At 43.8% G+C, this 24,198-nt stretch overlaps 1 protein-coding gene across 1 annotated transcript; it reads left to right on the forward strand.

Annotated features, from left to right (window-relative positions):
* The first annotated feature begins 10,495 nt into the window (after window positions 1-10,495).
* On the forward strand, window positions 10,496-22,408 carry VPS29 (VPS29 retromer complex component). Its single transcript, XM_066603258.1, has 4 exons — window positions 10,496-10,639; window positions 17,846-18,037; window positions 19,619-19,854; window positions 21,986-22,408. The coding sequence occupies exons 1-4, from the start codon at window positions 10,637-10,639 to the stop codon at window positions 22,101-22,103; spliced, it is 549 nt and encodes a 182-aa protein (XP_066459355.1). The 5' UTR covers window positions 10,496-10,636; the 3' UTR covers window positions 22,104-22,408.
* The last annotated feature ends 1,790 nt before the right edge of the window (window positions 22,409-24,198 follow it).

Consider the following 24,198-nt stretch of genomic DNA (forward strand, 5'->3'; position numbering starts at 1 on the left):
TCTATTTTACCATGTATTACGCGCTATAGAGCACCATTGTTCTCCATGGGCTCGTAATAAATGCTGTACATACGCTATTACATTGTGTCTATATGGCGTTTATACGCAACGTCGCTAAGTGACTGAGCGGGAAATTTAAAAAAAAAAGGAAGACTACGCATAACAGAATGTGTGAGATACACTCATGTGCAGTAAAATTTTTTTTTATAAAAACGCCGACTCAGCGGTAGACGGCAGCTTTCTTTATAGATGCAGCGTTTAACCACACGCTCGTTTGAGCCCGGCCTAAGACCAGTGGTACACGGCCGGATTTGAGTTGTAGAATCCACAATAGTCACCCGCATGAATTATCCACCGCATTCCAAATCCATTCGAAAGATAAAACATTTACATGTCCGCTCACCTGCGATAGAATCGCAGCATGTTCTATTTAAGCGCTGATTCCGCAATCAATGGAATCCGTCTGACCCGCAATTGGCATTGCGGAAAGGTTGCAGGTACCCGCATCATCGCTTAGCGACGACGCAGGAAAAACAGATTATTTTAAAAAAAGAAACCGTACTGCACATTGCAGATGGCGAGTTGGCGTGAACATCTGCAATACATTATAAATCAGGTACGCAGGGTTGCTGACTGTATGCCACCGGCCCAAGGGTACGTCCACACAGGACGGAATTTGCTGTGGAGTGTCTGCAGCAGATCCACAGTGTAATAAAATCTGTGTGGTGTGGATTTTGGTGTAGAATTCACCGCCGCGCTAATTGACATGCGGTGTGATTGAATTCTTCACCACTCATCAATTTGCACAAATTTCGGACGGATTTTCTCTGCAGTGCGTGAACGAGATTTTGAAAATCTCATTTACATTGCTGCTACTCCAAATGCTGCGGATTTTCTGTGCGGACGGCCCACACGGACAATCTTCCCCAAGTGTACATATCCTCAAAGGGTATTAGTGTATCTTGACGCCACCAGGAAGTCCTGGTGGAGACAAGACAGAATGCCTAGGAACGTCCCCAGAAGGTAATTGGCTGGAGAGAAGGCTCACCATCAGGTCCTGCCAGCTAAGTTAAATTATCCTGTCGCCTCTGTCAGCCCCGGGCCTGTAAGCAGCACTGCAGGTCTCCCTTTCTCTACTGGCTCCCCGGCTGTTTTTAGTGCTCCCATGCCGTCCCACCGCTGCTGTTGTCCCCTGCTGACTCCCCACCTGTTCATACAGCTCTCTGCTCCCCTGCTGTGAATTGTGGTCCCCGCGTCCGTTTTCCCGGCTGCTAATACCCCGCATAGCATGTGGCGTCCAAGCTCCTAAACCAACTCCCCAGGCTGGGCTGTCGTGGGCGCCGCTCCAGCAGTTTGCTTTTCGGCGCTACGGTAGCACATGCCGCTCTTCACTCCCCGCTGCTGCTGTTTCACTTGGCTGATGCAGCTGCTGTTTCAGTCGGCCGCTGCAGTAAGCGGTTGCATCTCCCCGCTCACAGCCAACGTGAAAGCTCCCATGCCGCCTCCTCTCGGTGGATCACGAGATCCGTAGTGTCCTGCACGGAGGCGGCTGTATCTCCACGGCAGTGCTACATGTAAAGTAGCATCATATGTATTGATTGCTGCCTGCCGTGGACGGTTAAGGATGATGTTCCTTTTAGGCTTAGATTATTACTTTTTAATATTTCCATCTTGTAACATGCAATTATTTACAACAATTAATGTAAGCCTAAAAAGGAACACCATCCCTAACACTAACAGTGGACGGCAGCCAGCAATCAATACACACTGTGGTGGTGTGATAGACATGATGATTATTTTGGTATAAAATGTCTATCGATTAATATAACCCAAATGTATTTTGCTGTTGTAATGACTTTTTAGCTCAGGAGTTTAAAGGACACACACACAATCTAATCATAGTATTTGCTAGACAATGGATGTCTGATGTAATGTTAGTTAAGTACATAGAAGTACATAGGAGTTGCACAACCAGCCTCTAAGAGTTAAAGGGCCATAGTGTCGTGTATATCCTGTGTTTAACACTGAGTGTTTACCTAGCCCCCTTCCACTCCTTCACACAAGCTATTTAAACAATGATTCATCACTACACGGAGCTGACTTCAGCTAGGACAAAAGTCCATACTACCTCAGCACTTGGAAGGGGGTGGGCAGAGAGGTGGGGGATTCTATATGATCCGACAAATGAGAATCTTATATGTTACTGATGTAATCTGTTGCACGCCCATTGAAGGGCGGTTGTCATGTGTTATAATAAAAGGCTTGAGCCTCTACACATTGTAGAGACTCTCCCGGTTTTAGACCAGCATTTGTGTCTGATTCTGGTCGACGATTTGTGCACACGATATAATTCGGAAGCGACAAAATACCCCAAAGCCTGCTGGAGAAATCATAATCCAGATCAGTGGAGTCCCTGGGTGAGCGAGTGCATCTGTGAGGTCACAGCCTGGAACGTACAGAGATCGGCAGATGGCACGCAGAACTCAGGGGCCCGAAAATCTACAGAACACGGTAAGATTGCTTTATGTAAATCTACCGATGTGAGCTGGGTTCTGACTGCTTTTCTGCCTGTTCCTGATCCAGACTGGACCTTCACTGAAAGACAGGTAATAACTCTAGTTCTGTCCACTCGGAAAAATCACCATGTTACCTGTCTAGGGGTATTTTGTATGCTGTTATGTCTGAGACGGTTAAAAATTGTGTATGCAAGACCAAGAGACAAATTCTGTGAGGGTTAATGTGTTGGGAGGGCGGACTCGGCTGTTTACGTCTGAGGGAACACGCCAGTGACACTTTCTCCTAGGTAAAACTAGTGTGAGGTTAGGAAGATTTATGATACGTATACTTACCTTTATGATTGAGCGTGTTATGTTCTCATATGTGGAAAGGTATAGCCGTGCTTTGTGACGGCTGATTTCTCCAGAATATTGTTGAGGTTTTGGTCATTGAAAATAATCGTCAGTCTCTGTGTATAGCTAAATGTCCTGTCTAGATCGTGTACAAGGAGTGCTCTTGGGGATTACTAGTATACGGTGGGCTGTTATAAAGGTAGATGAGATATATACCTTGAGCCGTTGTGGGTATTTTCCAGTAATCCCGTCTGTTTGGTACTATAGAAAGAATGTGCAGTGTTTATTGTTGGGGGGAGGGCTGCTGATAAGAGTGAACTGAAAGCTTTTTTCCAATTAACCCTTTCTGTTTACTTTGTCTTTCCCTGTGTTTTGTAGAATTAATGTGCATTGTAATCTGAGTGGGAAAGAGGTTATATTGGAAGGATTTGGAGAAAGCAGATTTTACAAGAGGAACACTATTGTGTCCAGAAACTTCGAATAGGCTAGAATAAGCAGGTAGCATAGAGTTGAGCAGAGTGAGCAAGGACAAAGGCCATAGAGCTTGTGATTTGGTTGCTGATGGGAAAGGACCAGGAAAAGTTGCAGAAAGAAATGTCAGGTCATGGACAGATAAGATAGGCTGTAGAAAGTTTTCAGAAGATGAGCAGGAAGCCTAGCAGAAAGAAAGGTGTTTTTAGATTGCTAGGAGGAGGTATAATGTAGTTAAGAGATTCAAGAGGGGAAAGCATGTAGGGGGGGTATGTGTATTGCTAATGAACAATGTAATGTCTTTGTGTTGACTACAGCCCCTCCCTGTAATGGCGGCCGTGCTTGCAATGTTTACAACCCAACATAGTGTGACTCTGCAGTAAATGTAGTGAGGCCTGCCCCCACCCTGAAGTTACTTCCCCCCCCCATGTGCTCACTTTCAGGGTGTGTGATGTTACTTCCGGTCCCTCCCCATCCGGGACAGGACCTGGCCCCGCCCCTTCCTCCTCCAGCGGCCATTTTGCCTCACCTGGGAGATCTGTAGCCCCGCCCCTTTCTGCCTCTGGTGGCCATTTTGCTGCACTTGGGAGGCCTATATTCCCCAATGCCACTGTATCCAGTGCTAACATCATGATTGTCTGAAGTAAGGTTTTGTTTGACCAGACTTTGTTACGCTCCAAGATGTGGCTACTTTGGATGTGTGATAAGTTCAGGGAAACAAACCTTTGTGGAGATGCAGCTTGGGACATAGTAGATGACTAAGCTGGTTTATAGTGCATGGAAGATTGGAGTTGATGCATGGGGGGCAGAGACCGGGAATACATGACAGGGGACGCTCTCTCATGTTCCCAGGGGCTCTGTTTTCCACTGCCCGCTTCTCCAATGGATACTCAGACCGATGATGTTATGGAAGGCTCCTACAGATGGAATAATTTCCCAATAGTCACCCAGCAAACTTTTTCATGCAATTTGGTGAAGTAATTTTACTTTTTATGTGAAGAAAGAGGGATTGAATTGCCCAGAGTAGGATGTTAAGTCATCCGTATTCTTTAGTTTTTCTTTAAGTCTTTTGTATATTCTAGTGTCAGTCTACACTGAAGCTATAATTATATTCCGACAGGAGAGTAAAAGCTAAACGCTGGCCATACCCTGAAATACTATTACACTGGGTGACGTAAAATTTGAATTGTGTGGCGCCCCCTTGTGTTAAAAAATACTAACTGCGACCTGAAAGGAAAAAAAAAAACACATTTTTTTTGTAAGGAGATTTTCGCTCAGACTTCGCTGTATACAATGTCACCTTGACCTACAAAGTCCTTGTTTTTGTGCCTCTTGGTTTACTAGTTTGAACGCAATGACTCTTTTTCCATTGAGTATTCCGGTTCAAAAGGGGGGAGGCATAGGTGATCTGGGTCATAGATGATCTAGGTGTTGTAGATCAGCTATTGGGTTTGAAAAAAATAAATAAATAAATGATTTTGTGCTACAAGATTCCGAGCCATGTGAAATAGAACATCAACATGATTATTTAGTACTAATACAGTAAGAAACTGCACATATGCAAACAGTTACCAGAACCTCTGTTGATAATGCATATGTTGAGCTTTTTGCAGATGGTATCAGGGTGAGGATTGACGACTCCACATCGGATATGCAGTGGTCACACAACAAGATGTCCTAGAAGCAGAAGTTCTGCCTCCGCATGTCTCAGTACAAGAAGCGGAATTGAAGGCCATCACTAAGGCGTGTAGAGTGGCGAGAGGTAAGACGGCAACCCTTTACACTGACTCCTGGTATGCATTTGGCATAGCTCATGATTACGGCCCAATATGGAAGGCCAGACAGTTTTTTTACCTCAACAGGACAACCAATTGAGAATGGTGCAGCGGTACAGAGTCGCATGGAGGCCCTGCTTCTACCTGACAAAGTTGAGAGTTCGCACCGATTCCTACACTGGAGAGGCGAGAGACGACACCCTCGCTGACAGCATAGCAAAGGCAGCGGCCCTCAAGCCGTGGAAGAAAGAAGAAAGATACTGACAGCATGAGTCAGTGGTAAGAAACTTTGGACATTGACAAAAATTTGGACTTTGATATGCTAAAAGACTTTTACAGTTACAAGCCAGCAAGGAAGGAAAGAATAAATGGACTAATATGGGAGCAGCAGAAACAGGACAGCGTGTGGTGAACGGTCAACAGCACTTGCCCACCACAGTTCCTGTATCCCATGATGGCCCAGCTGATGGACGGAAAGACCCACCTAGTAAAGCAGTAATGACGACGACGCTTGAAAGAGGTTGGGCGACTTCTAGGTTCTCTGTAGCTGCTGCATCATTTGTCCGGTTTAGCATGATCTATGCCATAGGTGAGTCAGGGCAGAAGTAAATTTGCCACATCACACTTGCTGGGACCACTCTACCCATTTCAGGGATTGCAAATTGACTACGTTCAGCTCCCACTTGTTGGGAAGTATGAATACGTGCTTGTTGTTGTTGATGTCTTTGCAGGTTGGAGGCCGACCCTGTCACCAAGGCAAACAAGTAGGTAACCGCAAAGAAGCTCATGAACGAGGTAAACTGTGAATATGGGGTACCAGAAGTGATTCAGAGTCAGACAGAGGTATAAACTTCGCAGGTGAATGTAACATGTCATGTCTGCTCTGGGTGTATCCCAGGCCTTTTACATACTGTACCACCTTTAGAGTAGTGGCAAGGTGGAGAGACGTAGTGGCACGCTAAAAGTAAGATACTTAAAAATGACGCCACTTTGGAAAGACTGTCATCCAATAGCCTTATACAGTGTTAGATATGAACCCAGGGGGGATTATACATTATCTCCCTACGAGATTGTTTGGGCTAGCCCCAAGGCTAGGTTGTTACTATCCTCAGTAGTTACAATTACAATCTGATGTGTTGACTGAGTATGTGATTTCCGTTGTTAAAGAACTAACCAAAGCCTATGCACAGGTGTTCTCTTCCAGACTCAGAGGCAGACACTGGGGGACATATCTTGCAGCCTGGGGATTGAGTGTGCGTCAAGAAGTTCCTCAGGAAGCACCCTCCTGAGCCCCGATTTGATGGCCCCTACCAGGTGCTTCTGACTACTGCCACAGCTGTGAAACTAGCCAAAAGACTTACATGGATCCATGCTTCATACTGTAAGAAAGCTTCAGATCCGGGAGACCAGTCTTAGTTGTGCCAAAGACGTTACTCTGGTTAGGGCTAGTGAGAGAGGAGGGTGGCAACTGGAATCCTTAGTCGGAAGAATATGAGGGTATGGTTACCTTCTAGTATAACTCGTCCAATGCTCAAGTAGCCGCATATTCCTTCGACTATTGTACTGTGGTCCCGTGTCTAGGCACAGGATCCCACCGCAGGCCAGATTTAGCTCAGTCCAGCTGGTTATATGACTTGCATACCCGGGGAATACAATATGTTTGCGCCACTGATAACGTCTGGGGAGAAGACTGCCGTTATTGGGGATTAGTGGGATGTAACACAGGAATAGACTGGTCCTATAAACCGCGAAGTGCCTTAAATAAGAAAGATAAGAGCGGGAAATCCCTAATTAGTCGTATAACCCTCCTTGAGAATGATAAGGACAGCAGGTATTGGAAGGCTGAACTTAGTATGTTGCTTGGTTTTAATGTGGTTTTTACATTAACCATGGGAGATCCAAGCCCGGGGGACGGGGGGGGGGGGGGGGGACATACCGGTACGGGAAGACAGATCCCTTAGGGAAGTTTAAAATAAGGGGTATGGTAGATGCAGCCGAATGGATGCCTTCACTTAGTCCCGTGCCCATAATTAACCCCCTCCGCCGTAAGATAAAGACCTTGACGAACATGATGATCATAGCCAACCCTACCTTTTGAGGACACCTTGACAGTAGCGACTGGCTACTCTGACCAGAATCTCTGGTTGGAGTTGATGAGGTACAATGCTAACAGGAGCAACAAGTCTAACTGTTGCGTGTGCGGTAGTGCCCGACTACACTCGGGGATGGTCCCCCTAAATCTCCCTGTAGATGCTTAGTCTCTTCACGAACATTTCCGCTAATTACACTGTCCGTGAGAAATGGAAGAAGGAATACTCTATAACTACTTAAGTGTTTTGCACCGGAGAGAGTATTACTGACTACCCTGGAAACTACACCTGCCAGGCAATTAGGCAGGGTGGAGGGAGATTTTTGGGGAACTCAGCAATATTTCCCTTGTTTAAAAAAGATGAAGAGCCAGTTCCGATATTGCCAACCACATACGCTACCAAAGAAAAGGAGAAATGTACTAGTACTGTGCCTGCCCCGATCTCCTAAGATGGATTGTCAGTGGAATTCCCATTTGCCAAGGGATAGTGCAGAAGACCTTAGGTTCCGGCGAGGGCACACCCTGTGGGGTGTTAACTTGTACAGATAGAGGGTATGGATGCCCGGAAATGAGCCCAGGGAATCCATGGCCTCCCTCTGAGGTGAGGTAGGGATCCCCCCCTCCTAGGAGTAGGGACTTACGGGCAGTGGGAAAACCCTGACGCAAGGGTGAGGCGACCTGGACGTGTTCACCATTAGGACTATCTCCAGGAGGGACATTGGTGTGGGTGAAGATTAGGGAGTCCCACACCGTGCGTACCTGTGCACGCTACTAGTATTGTAACATTATGCTAGAGCGAGAAGAGAGACCCCTGGTGGTAGTTTTGATCTACACGTATACATTGACATCATAGGATAGCCAAGGGGGGTACCTGACAAGTTTTAAAAATTAGAGACCAAGTTAAAACTAGATTCGAGTCCATTTTCCTGATCATTATGGTAAATAAACGTTGACTGGATTAATTATGTTTATTATAATTAGCAGTGGTTTATAAATTATACTAGAGACGCCTTATAGGGACTAGTCGACCAATAGGACCTACCTCGACTATGACTTTTTCAAAATAGAATGACCTTAGATATGACTTTAGCTAAAAAGGGGAGTGTCTGTAAGATGATAGGGGAGACTTGTTGTACCTACATCCTAGATGACACGTGACCCGCGGGTAAAAACGCAGTTGCCATTAAGAAGCTGACCGCACTGACTAAAAAGAGCTAACTTTTGGGACCAGCACTCGCCATGGATGAGCGGGTGGTAAAGGATCCTGGCACAGACGGGCGTCGCTGTTGTATGTGAACTGATGGTTACCTTTTCTGTTCTAGTCTGCTGTGTTATCCCCTGTGTCAGAGAGACCTGTGAAACTGATGCTGGAAAAGCCGCTCCCACCATGAGTTTGCTGGATGCATCCCCAGAAGGAGTGGACAAGTCCTACACCCCCTTGAAGACCCTAAAACGAACCTTCAACGCGCTCCAGTTATAGGCTCATGCGCAGAAAACTGTGAAAATTAGATAATTAGAGGATAGACATTTTAAGGGGGGATTGTGATAGACATGATGATTATTTTGGTATAAAATGTCTATCGATTAATATAACCCAAATGTATTTTGCTGTTGTAATGACTTTTTAGCTCAGGAGTTTAAAGGACACACACACAATCTAATCATAGTATTTGCTAGACAATGGATGTCTGATGTAATGTTAGTTAAGTACATAGAAGTACATAGGAGTTGCACAACCAGCCTCTAAGAGTTAAAGGGCCATAGTGTCGTGTATATCCTGTGTTTAACACTGAGTGTTTACCTAGCCCCCTTCCACTCCTTCACACAAGCTATTTAAACAATGATTCATCACTACACGGAGCTGACTTCAGCTAGGACAAAAGTCCATACTACCTCAGCACTTGGAAGGGGGTGGGCAGAGAGGTGGGGGATTCTATATGATCCGACAAATGAGAATCTTATATGTTACTGATGTAATCTGTTGCACGCCCATTGAAGGGCGGTTGTCATGTGTTATAATAAAAGGCTTGAGCCTCTACACATTGTAGAGACTCTCCCGGTTTTAGACCAGCATTTGTGTCTGATTCTGGTCGACGATGTGTGCACACGATATAATTCGGAAGCGACAAAATACCCCAAAGCCTGCTGGAGAAATCATAATCCAGATCAGTGGTAGGACCTTTCTGACGTCACCCAATCGGGAACTAGGGGTGTGAGAGGGGCGTTCACCCTGTCAAACCCTTAGCTTCCTGGTGGTGTCAAGATACACTAATACCTCCTCAGAGTCCGTCTGCTCATTGGTTCTCAGCTGCCATCTTGTGCAGTTGCTGCCACACGTTATTTCTGACATAAGCCAGATGCGCCCCACGGGGTAACAAGCTCAGATCAGATGTGCCGGGATGTCATCACTAGATCCGCTAATGGTCAGCATGTTGTCGCCTGACCCCTCCAGTGCAGGGCTAACATGGCTGACGGACACTTCTGCACAGCTTACGCTCAGCTCGCTGTTGGATCGTGCAATACTGAAGGAGAATTGTTCACCGTACATGCGGCCGACAACTGAGCGATGAACCATCATTAACTTGTTGTTCATTCGATGTATAAAAACCTGACACTGACCCGACTGTGTGAATAGGCAGCTCTTCATCTACGAACGACTGCCTGTTCACTCTAATGCAGCCGGCCGGAGGACTCTGGTGCGCTGTGACTCCACTCACTGAGCAATTATGGCTCCTGTGTAAAAGCACATACTCCCTGGGATAACAGCCGTGCCGTGTAAACAGATTGTAACTGCAGAGACATTAGAAAAGTACAGTTACTGTCTGCCAAAAATAGCGCCACATCTCTCTACAGGTTGTGTGTGGTATTGCAGCTCCTGCCCGCAGCTACAGTGGTTCCCAATGCCGATGGAAGGCCCAAACCTTCCACTACTGTGAACCCTTTTTGGCTATCAGTCATTGAGACGCTCTAATGGATTACAGTACAGGACTATTTCTAGTCAGGTTACTCTTAAATTCTTATCAGAGTTGTCAGCCAAGAAGACAGAGTGCTACTACCTTTCAAATGCCCTCCTGGAATGACACACTTCATGTTTAGTAGCATTGACTGAGGTAAACCCCACTCACTGCAAGCCGCCTATCCCGCTCATTCTCTAGTGCGAGAACCCCCTGACTGGAAAATAAAACCGCGGGAATGCGTCACGTGACGTGAAGGGAGCGCCTCTCTTCCTCGTACTCTGCGCACACGCAGCAGTTCTGCCTACTGTTGTGCAAGTTTGGCACTTCCTGTGCTCCGTAGATCTTTAGTCACGTGCTGCCTTCTTGATTGGCGAGCTGTAAAGATTGTCAAATCGCTGTTGGCGCCATCTTGTGATTGGCATCGGTTGTTGCTTTCCTATTGGACAGAGTGCTCTCTCGCTTCTTCCATTCTGACTGACGGCTCCGGTTTGCAGGATGGTAAGCTCTCCATGTTCTGTGCGGCGCTCGGACACGGACAGACTGCTTCCCTGTCCGGCTTTATATAATAGACTGTTGCCTGCAGCTTACAACGCAGAGAGGACTAGAAGGAGTGTGGCGTTGTGGGCGCAGGCGGACGCAGGCCTGTGGGGATGGGTGTTGGTGCTGTCATATGACTGCGGTGCAGTAGGTGTCCTGCACTGGCGGCTGCTGGAGTTCAGCACTGCCGGGCTCCTGTGTTAGTGGCCCCTCCGTCTGCCGTGTACAGCCCTACCCCAGGCCCGCAGGACGACTCTAGTCATGTGACCAGTGCAGTAGAGTACAGAGGCAATAAGTGGTCACCCTAAGGTCGTGCTGACTCGCCGTCGGTTGACTGCAGCAGCGATTACCAGCCCCCCTCCCCCATCTCGTACAAATCCTCCTCGTAGATCACCGTAGACATTCAGATTATTAGGGCGCAATTAACATGTGGCGGTCCGCCTCATCCGCAGGGCTTTTTTTTTTTCTGCGTTGCGTTAAAATTTCAATTTTTCTGTTACATTATTTAAACGGTAAAAACGTAAATAACAGCATTATTGTGGCCGTCATGTGACTGACATGAACAGCGCCCAACAGAAGCGGTGGTTCATAGTGATTTCCATCATGGTGGCCACCGGTTCACCACTAAAACTAGTCCTGCTTATTGTGGATATTGCTCCAGGATAAGCCGTCAATAGGCGACACGTCATCTTATCAGGTGAAGGGGGTCCCCTGTTATGTAGTCACGTGACCAGTAAGTGACCGATACAGCGAACAGCCAAACTTTTAGAACTCTGACAAACCCCTTTAAAGTCTGCTTTTTGGGAGCAGTGCCTGAAATCCCAGGATCCCGTCCCCGGCCGCTGCTCTACGGGCAGAGCTGTCTGCTTCCGACTGTCACAAATGACAATTTAATTGTAAAAAGGAGAAAATGATGGACTGTCGGCACAACCCTTGTGATATAAAACACATAAAAGCAAAGGGATGAACCCAATTTATTGTTTATTAGTTGATGGCACAAATATGCATGGGCAGAAAGAATACTAATACAATGAATGGATAGTAGGAGGTGGGAAGAATAATAAATGTTCAAAAGGATTTCATTTATTTCATTAGAGAAAAGAATAATTTAAAAGATAAAGACAAAAATAAGATCAATAATTAAGAGAAATAATCAGATTTTACCCCTTAAATAATGCAGGTAGATCGTATTTCATGAATTTATTGTATCTGTTTGCATTATTTGAGGGGTTAAATCTGTTTTATCCTCTTAATTACTGATTTTATTTTTGTCTTCCCATTTTTTCTAAATTATTCTTCCCACCTTCTACTATCCATTCATTTTATTAATATTCTTTCTGTCATTTTCTGAAGAAGGGTCTGTGTCCGCAAAACACGTGATTTTTGTTATCAACTTATAAAGAAAAAATTGGGTTAATCCCTTTGTTTTTATGCGCTTCACATTACAAGGGTTGTGCCGAAGGTCCATGATTTTCTCCGTTTTACAATGAAGCGTTTCTATGCCCCGTTATCTATGGTGACGGTAATTGGACTGGCAGCACCCTACTAACAACTATTCTATCAGGATCACATCATTAATGGGAGACGCTCCACCCTTCTCTCCGAATAACAGTTGGCTTGGTGAGCAGCTGATTGGTGGTGATCCTGAACAGCGGGACCCCCCAATGACCAACTGTTGATGACCCATCCTCAGCCCTGGTCATAGTAAAGTTCTGTACAGGGCAGTGTTACGGCTCCATATATGCTCTGTTATATTGGGCCGTATTGTCCATCCGGATACCTCTGTGTTATATAGAGAATTTTTTTTTGTTAGTTTCAACTTAACAATATTGAGTAGTACGTTGCCGTTTGGGGTACTTGTGGATCTGGGGCCGCAGAGACCCTGTGTGCCAGTCTCATTCTTTGCTGGATTTGCCCTGGGGGCTATAGACTCCCTCTGACGCAGGTGACACCTAACCTATGGAGTGAAGGCACAATGTCACAACCTGGATGCTGTTGCTTTAATTACAATGGTATTACGTAAGTCCATCAATCATCATGTATAACTTTGCTTCTTCAGAACATCCTTTTTTTCCCTTATAGTTTAAATGTTTCCTAAGAGTTTCTTCTTTAACATCCCAGATGGATTATTTTTGTATTCATTTTCCTAATTTGTCACCCATTTTCTTTTGCTTTCTTTTATTTAACATCGCTCATGTTTCACCCTTTCATACTCCCTTGTCTGCAATCAACTCCTCCATAAGCCTGGGCACAGAGTAAGTTTCCTCTGATCACGCACTAACACTGGTGAGCTACCGATGATTGGGATTCTGTGTATCTACTTCTATTTAGCATTTCTCACATCACACTACAGTAGCGGACCTTCTTCATGCAGATCCTTCTTAGCAGTTGGCCAACGACACAATCCTATTGCTGTCAAATCTCCATTGCTGATTTAATGAATTTGCCCTAATAATTGGGATAAATCACAAGGTCCGGGTCAGATCTAAGATGCTGAGGTCTCATAAGCCCTTTTTGTATGCCGTTGCTTTTATTTATTTCTAAGGCTTCAGTGTGTCCTAATCCTGTTGTTTATGTGGTTTGTTAGTCTGAAAAGTGCTTTAATAGCTTTGAAGTGATATAAAAAGGGGAGCCCTAATCTGGAACAACTTCGGCTTTAGAAGTCAAAATGGAGAGCTGCCACAATAAGTGGCTCCCACTCCGAAGGGGCTAATGCATCTACTGGCATCAGTGGATCTATGGACAACCCATTTATTCCAATGGAATAATGCTGCTTTTTGCAGGCAGAACAAGTGGGAATCCTTGCGGTCATCCTGAACTCCTGCTAAAGAATAGGGGCGCCCATTCTGTGTAAGGGTGCTCTCACATCTGTGCCGGGGATTCCACTTTCCTGCTCCGTTCGAGAAGCAGGAAAGGGGAATCCCCGTGGCCGAATGGTTCCGTCTTTGCATGGAACCAAATAGTGCCGGGCGGACCACATTGACTATAATGGAGTCTGCCCGCTTTCCGCCAAGCCACCCAGTTTTGGGACTGAAGAAAAAGTGCTGCATACAGCGCTTTTTCTTCCAGTATTTGCAGCCAGATCTGTGATGGGACCTCTGGCCAGAGGTACTGACGCAGATGTCAAACTTGCCTTACATGTTAAACCTCATTGTTGTATAAATAAGTTATGCAACTTTCTATTATATATGTTTCAATTCAGTAACTTTATCCAGACATCTACTTGGCCACGGTGAATGGAAATATATATACATTCAAAGTCTAAAAACCTTCCTGATCGCACAGCAGGACATCTCCGTCTCCCGTCCTGGCCCCCAGACTGCTGGCTCATGCTCCGGGTCTGTTCATACCTGCATTTGGGGGCTGATGGCTCAGTTTTTAATGCAAGGTTAGCACAGCATGCATCGCTGTTTTTGCCGTTATTACTACTTTGATGGAAGAGCGATAGACTGCGACGATTTGGACCAATCGTACAATAGATGAGGAACAGCAGCATGGCCTCTGTTACAAGCAGACCCACAATGCAGATGTGAACATGACCTTCATGAACGCAGTGAAAAATTGAAACACACAGGCTCACATTAAAGGGGTTTTTTCATTTAAAAAAACCTCTATAATCGCCTATTTCTCCCTTGTCAGTCTCTTCTCCAGTCCCCCGGGCAGCTCACCGCAAGCTGGCCGGCTTGTTATGAAGCTGGCATTCCTCACATTCATCTTCAATGTTTATCATGCTGATCTATTGCAGAAGCAGCACTCGTGAGCAGACTCTGCAATAGCTCGGCACTCTGTGCTGGGCTGTGAACTACTGATGTAGCGTACATTGGCTGGCAGGAAGAAGACTGCCTGTGAATGTACGTAACACCACAGGAAGCAGAAGAATCAGCCAGCTGGAGGTGAGGTGAACGCTTTCCTGGCAGGGAGGCAACTGGCATCTTAACACGCTGGATCTCATAATCGATCCCATAGATAATTATGGGATCAGTCTCACTGCGAAGCCAGAGAGAAAAGAAAGCCAGACTGCCAGACATTTAGGAACCTGGCCTGAAATAAAAGCCAGAAAATGGTATTTTCAGTTTGCTACTGTAGGATAGTCCAAAATGTGCCATATTTATTATAAGGTATACACTTTTTGATAAATATGGCTCAAACCACTCCTATTATCCTTTTTTTTTTTCCTCTTTAGACTGGCGTAAATAATGCCAATCTTAGTAAATGGGGTACAAAGTATATTTGAAAGTGTAAAGGGCCTCTGCTTTGCTTTTTGTTTCCACTGATGATCTAGCCTCTGGATAGGCCATCAGTAGTTGACTAGGGGTTTGCCGTTCGGGACCCCTGTCAATTAGCTGATCATGTGGTCCGCTGTCAGTGCAGCAGACTGTAAATTGTCATTATCTGTCAGCACAGGAAGTGTGTGCACCAGGTTCACTCCCAATTAAACCAATTGGAGAGCCGTGCTTCTGCGGCACTTCCTGCTTCTTTGCTGGTCAGGGCGTCCCATCTAGTCCCGACCAGGAGAGGAGCAAAAAGTGCCATAGCAGCACGGCTCTCACATTGATTTCAATGGGAGTGAAGCCATCACTTCCTCCTCTGTTCACGTGCCGGATGATCAGCTGATGGATGGGGGGGGGGGGGGGCAGGCGGGGGACCGCCATCCATCGACTAATGATGACCTATCCAGAGGTAAGCTCATTAGTGTGTGTGTGTGTGTGTGTGTGTGTGTGTGTGTGTGTGTGTGTGTGTGTGGGGGGGGGGGGGGACACAAATACTCTGCTGTGTGACCTCCCTGGTACAAAATCTTTCCATGTGAATGTATGGTAGAGTACAGGGTTCTGTACAAACATGGTACCGCTCTTAATAGTAGGAGGGCTAGTAGCCCCTTCAGTTTCCAACATGCATGTTGGGAAAAGTCATCGGAGACTGCTCTTTCAGGCCATGTAAGTGGAACGGCTGCGAATGTCTGTAGCTCTAGGGGCTTCTTCAGACGTCCATATGCGCAATTGTGCACACTTCAGTGCAACACATTTGCGCCGTGAAAAAGGTGGATTTGCACACATATCGATGCATAGTACTGTACTGTTTGCGCATGCAGGACCTGTTTACATGTGCGCACAAAACGCCCCCACCCTGATTTAAAAGGCTAATAAGGTCCAGCTGTGTTTTTTTTTTTCTTTTCTTTTTCTCCTTCTTCCCACGGAATTGTGCAGTGTATTGAGTGCGCATTTGCGTGCCTCCCATAGATCTCTAGGGGGCTTTTGCTGTGCAATACGCAGAAAGCTAGAGCACAACACGTTCGTTAGAACAAACCAATTGATATCAGTGAGTTCTATTCTCCACATTGTGCATCTATATGTTACATGAACAAAAATGCGCGCAAATACGGTCGTCTAAAGCCCTAAGGATGGAGCAATAAATATGGAAGCAGCTATATGTCGTATCGCTGATTCTTCTTCCTGGCGGTCAATGATTGCTTTTGGTGTCAAATTTTAATCTAAGGGTAGTTAAACACCAGTGATCACGTTATTGCCCCGAGAAAATCGCGTCTTTGTTCCCGGGATTTTTTAACGTCAGTGCTTTTTCTCACAAAAACAAAGCTTCCGATTTTCTCGTGCAACAGTCAATGGGACTTTCTAATGTTAAAAGCGCATTGCACAAAAATCACAAGTTCGTCCTTTGCGATGCAATAAAAATGAGGCTTCGTATGGAAATGGGGGCAATGGAAAAAATTGCAGGAAGATAGGGCATGCCGCGATTTATTTTATTTTTACATCGCAAATGTGAAGGAAACCATTTGAAAATCATTGGTTTAATAATTCTGCGTTTTTACTCACTTTCTCATTGCGCAAAAACCGCACGATTTTATCGCTTGTATGAGACCATACTAAGGCTAACTTCACACAATATCGCGCTTGCTAACGTGATTTTTCCCTGTGGATGCGAAGCTTTTTTATATCAAAATCTCCTTGTATTATTTTGGGGAAGTAGGTAACCACCGCTGTGGCTGACTGTGTTCAATGGGGAAACCTCAGTGCTCCTGTCGGGCCCATCGAGAAAAATGGGGGATGCGATGCGAGGGCATGCCCGAAGATGGAACGTGCTGCGACTTTTGTCGCTCATGTGTATGATCCCATTCAAAAGAATTATGCGCGATTTTCTCGACCGAGAAAACAGACTAAGAGTAGGTTTACATGTTACAGAATTTTCAGCGACTGAAAAGCTGTTCCATACATCTGGATTGACTCTTGAAAACCTCTTCAGACGTAGCATTTCTGTGGCAGACACTTCTGCAACACATTCCTGCCACGTGTGACCGCACGCAAGTATTACCGGCGCTCGCTTTTCTAACAGCAATATCCTAGTTTTGCAGAACCCTGGTCCTCTACTTTACATTAGTCTAGATTTACAGCCAATGAATTGAACTCCTATGATTGTGATAATCACTGTGTGTAATATAACTAAATATGTGCAGTGATGCATTTATTAATCTATTGTAATAGTATCTTACAGATGACTTAAATCATGTGGAAAGATCCATCTACTCCATGAGCAGAAAATTGTTCCAGACACGTTATCCGTTGTCAATCTTGTGCTTTACGCAAATTACATAATCAATGTCATGTTACATTTATAACTGAAGTCTGTGCATGTAGTGACAGTAAACACAAGGCATGGATTTCATCCATATCTATGTTACATGATCCTATAATGTTTGCATGCCATCACGATTACAAGAAGTCCGTTTTTCTGTGCATACCAAACATTTCAAAGGGGCAGTCTGGGATTTTACTATTGATGACCGCTTGGGATCCCAGCTGATCAGCTGTTTGCCAGGTCCTGTGTGCAGAGGAGAGCTGGAAGCAGACAGCTCTGTCTGTAGGACAGTGGCGTGGGCTGGTACTGCAGTCACTGCTCCCATTGAATTCAGCGGGAGCTATGCCTGCAATACTAACCTAGGTTGCCGTAATGTTGACAGTTGTCTGCTTCTGGCTCTGGCCACATTGATAGCACACCAAGGCAAACAGCTGATGAACAGGGATCCAGAGCATCAGCACTGCACCTGTCTGGAGGATAAGTCATCAATAGTTTTGGACAACCACTTTAATTGCTATCTGGAATGTTTGTATAAGTTATATTTATCATTTTTTTCCCTTTTTCTTTGCAACTTTGCAGTTGGTCTTGGTGTTAGGAGATCTGCACATCCCACATCGCTGTAACAGCTTGCCAGCAAAATTCAAAAAATTACTTGTCCCTGGTAAGATACAACATATTTTGTGTACTGGGAATCTCTGCACCAAGGAAAGCTATGACTACCTCAAGACGTTGGCTGGGGACGTTCACATCGTCAGAGGAGACTTTGATGAGGTTCTCATTTATTTTTATCTTGTATATTCTATGTCTTAAAAATATATATATTTTAGATAAATACATGCAGTACACTTGTTACTACTATTCTGACCTTTATATGGTCACATCTCATTTGTGCCTTTCAAGTACAGGTGCCAGTGAATGCTTGGCTGTTTGAAGAGGTTTCATAGAGTGCCCAGAATCCGAGAACATGACCTTTTTGCCTATATTAACCAGCCAGAGTCTGTTTGCCTCTCACAACAAGCTAGATCTTTCTCTGTATGCGTCACTAAAGGGTTGTTCCATGTTATACAGCGAATGCATGTTGCTACGATATGTCATCACCTTATGACCGGTAGAGGTCCAGCCTCTGGGATCCCCACTGATCCCGAGAATGAAGGCACTGCAGCATTAGTTTAGCGCTGTGCCCTCTACACGGGGTTAATCTGGGCTGCAGCATTGGTCCTAAAGGGGAAAAAAGTTAAAGGTAATAATGTTGAATATATTGCAACCTTTTCTCCTGGAGGTTACATTGTAGTAATCGTTCAATTTTACCATAAAAGGGAATGCTACACCTTTTGCCACCATTTTTTTTCTTACTGCTAAATTGCGTATAACAAAAAAATGAAAGTCTTTTGCAGTTAATCTAAATTTAAAATATTTTATCATTATGTGTGCAGCTCCTATGCGGAGCTATGTGTCTCCATAGCTATAGACTACAAACAAAGCCTGTGTAGTCTGCTGCTGCACCCTTTCCTGTAGGCTTCCCCCCTCAAATTAGATCGCAGGGAGCAGTGCGGGTCTCATGGCAACTGGGGGCCTTCTGAAAGGCCCCAGGGCTGTCTTGGCAGTATGCCTATCAAGCCATCCCCGTGGGTTGGCCTGATAGACTGCTTGTCAGATTTTTTTTGTCAACCTGTTTCCATGAAAAAAATCGTCCAAAAAGTCTTACGTATTCAAAAATGGTACTAACGGAAACTGCAGGACATCCCGCAAAAAATGACCCCTCACACAATTATGTCGATGGAAAAATATAAGTTATTGTGCGCAGAAGATGGAGACAGAAAAGAATTTTAAAAATTAAATATCTTTAAAAATATATATATTAGTACAGCAAAAAAACCTGGTATTGTAGTAATTGTACTGACCCATGTTGTTTGTGCGCCGTAGAAACAAGACACACCGAAAGATGGCGGAATGTCGTGTTTTTTGTTGTTTTTTTTAAAATTCCATTTCTCTTCACTTAGAATTTTTCTTAAGTTTTTCCGTACGTTTATGGTACATTAAATAGTATTATTATTGAAAAATACAACTCGTCCCGCAAAATCAGGCTCTCCTACAGTTAGATTGATGGATAAATAAAGGAGTGACAATTTTTTTTAAAAGGGGGCAGGAAAATACGAAAATAGAAAATAGCTTGATCACTAAGGGGTTAAACATGTCTGAAGATAATATTGGTGTGTAATGTTTTCATGGACAAGCACTCCCTTTATTCTGCAGATTGGTGGCAGTCCAGGCACCAATCTTGTATTTTACTGTAAAACTAATTGGTTAGTGACTTTTGCTCACTTTTTAATGCAATGTCTTTTTGTCCCTTAGAACTTGAACTATCCAGAACAAAAGGTTGTGACTGTCGGCCAGTTCAAAATCGGGTTAATCCACGGCCACCAAGTGATTCCCTGGGGTGATATGGCCAGCCTGGCGTTGTTGCAGAGGCAGCTTGATGTAGATATAATGATTTCAGGACACACACAGAAATTTGAAGCATTTGAACATGAAAACAAGTTTTATATTAACCCTGGATCTGCTACAGGAGCATACAATGCTCTAGAAACGTGAGTAATTTGCTTCTTGTTAAATTAGTATCTGAACTGTAATCCAGATGCTTGTTCGCAGAGGCAGACTTCCTGATTTTTCTGGCATTTTAAAAATGCCTGAATAAAACACTAGCTGCTTCTTCTTTCATTATTGGAATTTGTTTTTTATTTTAAATGTTTTTTATTGTATTTTTTTTTTCAATTAACAAACAAGAAACAAAAATTCATTTCCCACAATACACAAGAGTTGAAAAGCTGGTACACATGCACAAAATAAACACTTTGGTCTTTTTCTCTATTTAGTGCCCATCGTGTCTTTTCACGTAGCTGCACCTTGCATCCTCCACCCAAAACATAGAGCGAAAAAAACCTCTTGTTCAGTATAAGTATTACAAAGAAGTGCTTCAGAGTGAGACCCCAACACTCCATATTAAATGGAGCGTGCGAACAGTAGCAGCGCATTATAATTAACCCAGACTTTATTCTATCTATAATTAAATGTAGATATGCTAATCCTGGTGTAGTAAACACTACTTTTCCCCACAATTTTTCATATTTGCGAATAGCATTCTTTTTGCGGTATATTCCCTTTTCCATGGTAAATAACTAATTGATCCAATTCTGGGATTCTTCTACCCGTGGTGAGGTTTCTTTAAGCAATTACTGCGCTATCAACTTATGAGCAATATATAGTAGCCGGGCCATCGTCAGTTGTTGTTCCCCTTCCAGTGGTAAGTCCGTAACATAACCCAGCGCACACACCAGAGGAGAGGCCTCCAATCTGACCGGTGATCAAATTCAGAACCTCTGTCCAATATCGCATTCGCTTGGGACCGCTCCACATCATGCGCAAAAGATCTGACTGATTTATTTTACATCTAGGACATAGTGGATTATTGGCTAATTTTATACAAAACGTCCGGTATTCTATAGACCCTGTGAATTGTATAAAGAGAAGACAAACGATGCGCCTCACTTAATAATTTACGAATAAACCGCAAAAGCCCCATCCTTTGTTCCTGTTCAGTCGAGCTTCTATCACTTTCAGTGTAGATGGGGGACAATTTGCTAATTCTGCCCAATAACAGATTGTACAAGATGGAGATCACCACTACAGTAGTATTTTCCTTGCCTATCCGTTCTGCTGGGAGCAGGCATTTAACTTGTATACTAGACGATCTAGTTTCTGCGCATAAAGCATGTCTGAGTTGTAGATGGTTATAGACTTGTGAGTGTGGTAGTGTGAACTCAGTTTGAAGCTGATCAAAGGGCTTCAGGCCATCTGTGTTCAGTAGGTGCTCCATGTCTTAGGCCCACCCTAACGTGGCTAACGAAAACTCTAACGTGTTTTATTTAGCGCCATAATGTTAGATTTGTTTCCCCCCCCCCCCCCCCAAGTCCATACAGAGAAGCCTATGGGAAAGATGCCATAGCATGTTGTGTTATAGAGAAAAAAAAACACAAACCCAAAAATTTGTGTATAGTGTTTTAACATTTTTATATTCTACTATAGACTAGTTAGTGGCTTTTGGGGCAGACTCTACCCCAGAATGCATCCTGTGAATGTACCTTTTAAAGGGGTTGTCCAAGTTGTAACATCTTCCCTACTGAGTAACCTTAACAAATTGTCATTTACTTGGCTCTCCCTTACTTGGTTCTCTGGTCTGCGTTTACAACTGCAGTCCCACACTGTTTACGAGATGTCATAGGGGCTGCAGCATTTGATTGCTGAGCATTGTTATTGGCTGCAGCCCCTATGGCATCCCATAAACCAGATGGACTGCAGCTGTAAACACCGACTTAAGTAAGGGACTAAGCATCAGCATGGGAAAGTGAGCAGAGGAGAGCATATCACTATTTGTGCATGGAAAAGGGGTTGTTCCGAAATGCAAGATATCCCTTTAACACAGTCGGCTGTGCACTGACTTCAGAGGGGAAGAAGAGCTCTGATAATTGATGGCAGTCTTCTCCTATCACAGTAATGAAATGCCTGTAGTAATTTAAATCGCCAGTATCTCATAATGGTGAAGTTTAATTATAGGTTTAACCCGATTGCTTACGTCATTCCATAGAAATGAATAGATTTCTAGAAGCCTCTAAGAATAATGGTCTTCAGTTACTGACGAAATGTTGTTCTCTTTGCTTTTAGCAACATCATTCCTTCCTTTGTTCTCATGGATATCCAAGCTTCAACAGTCGTCACCTATGTCTACCAACTGATTGGAGATGATGTCAAAGTAGAAAGAATTGAGTACAAGAAGTCCTAAAACAAATCCTTTTGAACTTTTCATTGCCTTTTAACCTTCATTCCCACTTATTTAATCAGTGAACATCTTTAGGCTGTTTATGTTAGCTTTCTTCCCCTGTGTATTCAATGGAAAGTGATTTTCACTTACTGCTGCTTTGGTGTAAACTAACTAGTGATGATTTCTTAGTTTACATGTGTTCTAAATAAGTGTGCCACATTAAATTAACCTCTCTGTATAAATAAATAACATTGTAAATATAACATTTAATGTTAACTTCCACTGGTGTAACAAAAATACAAATTAAAATAACAAATGCCTTTTCAGTTCCTATATGTCCTAAGCTTCATGTCCTATCTGGCTTGTTTTACCCTTGACTATGCACCAATACCACTTCTGGCTGTATCCCAGAGCACAGTTACTGACCTTTCACACAGACGCAGATTGTTCTGCAGGACGCAGTGGAATTTGCTGTCTCGTAAATCTGCACATTTAAATGCATATTTTCATGCAGAATTGCTGGTAGAATTCTGCCATTTCAGACATCGGACATGCACATTTTGGTGTGGAATTTTCATGCAGGATGGCAAATTCGGCAGGACAATTCCACCCATGTAGAAGGTCTCTTACCAAAAGCATCTCTGCTTATTCATTTAATACTGTGTCAAGAACCTTTTTCCTCATTCTCTGTATTACTGGCCACACAGTGAGTGAGGACTGTCTGACACCGTTGTTAATGTCCAACAACATACAGGTGGCCAGGCAGACAATAAGCTAGTCTTAAAGGTCTTGGTGGATCTTAAATACAGGCAGACTTACTGCACCCTGGCAGTATAACACAACTCGTAGGGAAAGTACAAAATGATGTGATATGCCATGAATGTCTTGGCAGTGGAGGTGTGATCTCGGGGACCTTTTTGGCTTAACCCCTTAATGACATGGCCTATTTTGGCGTTGAGGACCAAGCGTTTTGTTTTGGGTTTTTTTGGGTATTTTTCCATCTCCATTTTTCAAAAGCCATAACTTTTTTATTTTTCCGTTGACGCGGCCTTATAAGGGCTTGTTTTTTGCGTGGCGAGCTGTAGTTTTTATCGGTGCCACTTTTGGGTACATAGGCTATATCGTAAGATATATATATATAATTTTTTTTTAAAATTTTTTATAACAGGGAGAGAAAACGCATTAATTCTGCCATATATATATATATTTATTTATTTATTTTTTTTTTTATTTTTTTTTTACAGCGTTAATCATGCAGCATAAATGACACACAATTTTTTTCTGCGGTACGGTTACGATACCAAATTTCTAATATTTTTTTTTAGGTTTTTACACTTTTTTTGCAATAACAAACCCTTTTTTTTGGAAATCTTTTTTTTTTTTTTTTTTCTCTATAGCTGCATTCAAAGTCCTGTAACTTTATTTTTCTATGTACGGAGCTCTATAAGGGCTTATTTTTTGCAAGACGAGCTGTAGTTTTTGTTGGTTACATTTTGGAATGTACAGCTTTTATGATCACTTTTATTGTATTTTTTGGGGAGGCAAAATGCTAAAAATTAGCATTTTGCCTCTGTTTTTTAGCGTTTTTTGTTACGCTTTTTGCCGTACAAAATAAAAAGCATGTTCAACTTTTTGTACACGTCGTTACGGACGCAGCAATACCCAATATGTGGGGTTTTCATTTCTTTTTACCTTTTTTTTTAATGCTAATATTAGAAAAAGCATAAAAGGGTTTTTTTTTTTTACATTTTTATTTTTTTTTACACTATTTGAGTCCCTTTGAAGGACTTGCAGCACTATGCCTATGATCGCTGTCATAAGGCATGGCAGAGCTACTGCTCTGCCATGCCTTATTGCTTATACAGCGATCATAGGCAATACAGGACGCCCGTGTCTGGCGTCCTTTTGCCATGGCGACAGGCCGGCCGGAGACACAGAGGGAGTGAACTCTTTCCCTACCGCGATCTACTTAGATCGCGGCAGGGAAGGGGTTAACAGCGGGGGGCGCATCTCCAATGCTCCCCCGCTGTTGCAGCGGGATAGCGCGGGATCATATGTGATCTCGCGCTATCCCCAGGACGTACCAGTACGTCCTGTAGCTGGAAATACCAGGCTC

The sequence above is a fragment of the Eleutherodactylus coqui genome, chromosome 5, assembly GCF_035609145.1.
Source record: "Eleutherodactylus coqui strain aEleCoq1 chromosome 5, aEleCoq1.hap1, whole genome shotgun sequence".
Classification (NCBI taxonomy): Eukaryota; Metazoa; Chordata; class Amphibia; order Anura; family Eleutherodactylidae; genus Eleutherodactylus; species Eleutherodactylus coqui.

Excerpts from the sequence above, each read along its gene's own strand:
- VPS29 (XM_066603258.1), top strand. Across the intron at positions 18,038-19,618 it reads TCAGAGGAGACTTTGATGAG|AACTTGAACTATCCAGAACA; the intron begins GTTCTCATTTAT and ends TTTGTCCCTTAG. Across the intron at positions 19,855-21,985 it reads GCATACAATGCTCTAGAAAC|CAACATCATTCCTTCCTTTG; the intron begins GTGAGTAATTTG and ends CTTTGCTTTTAG.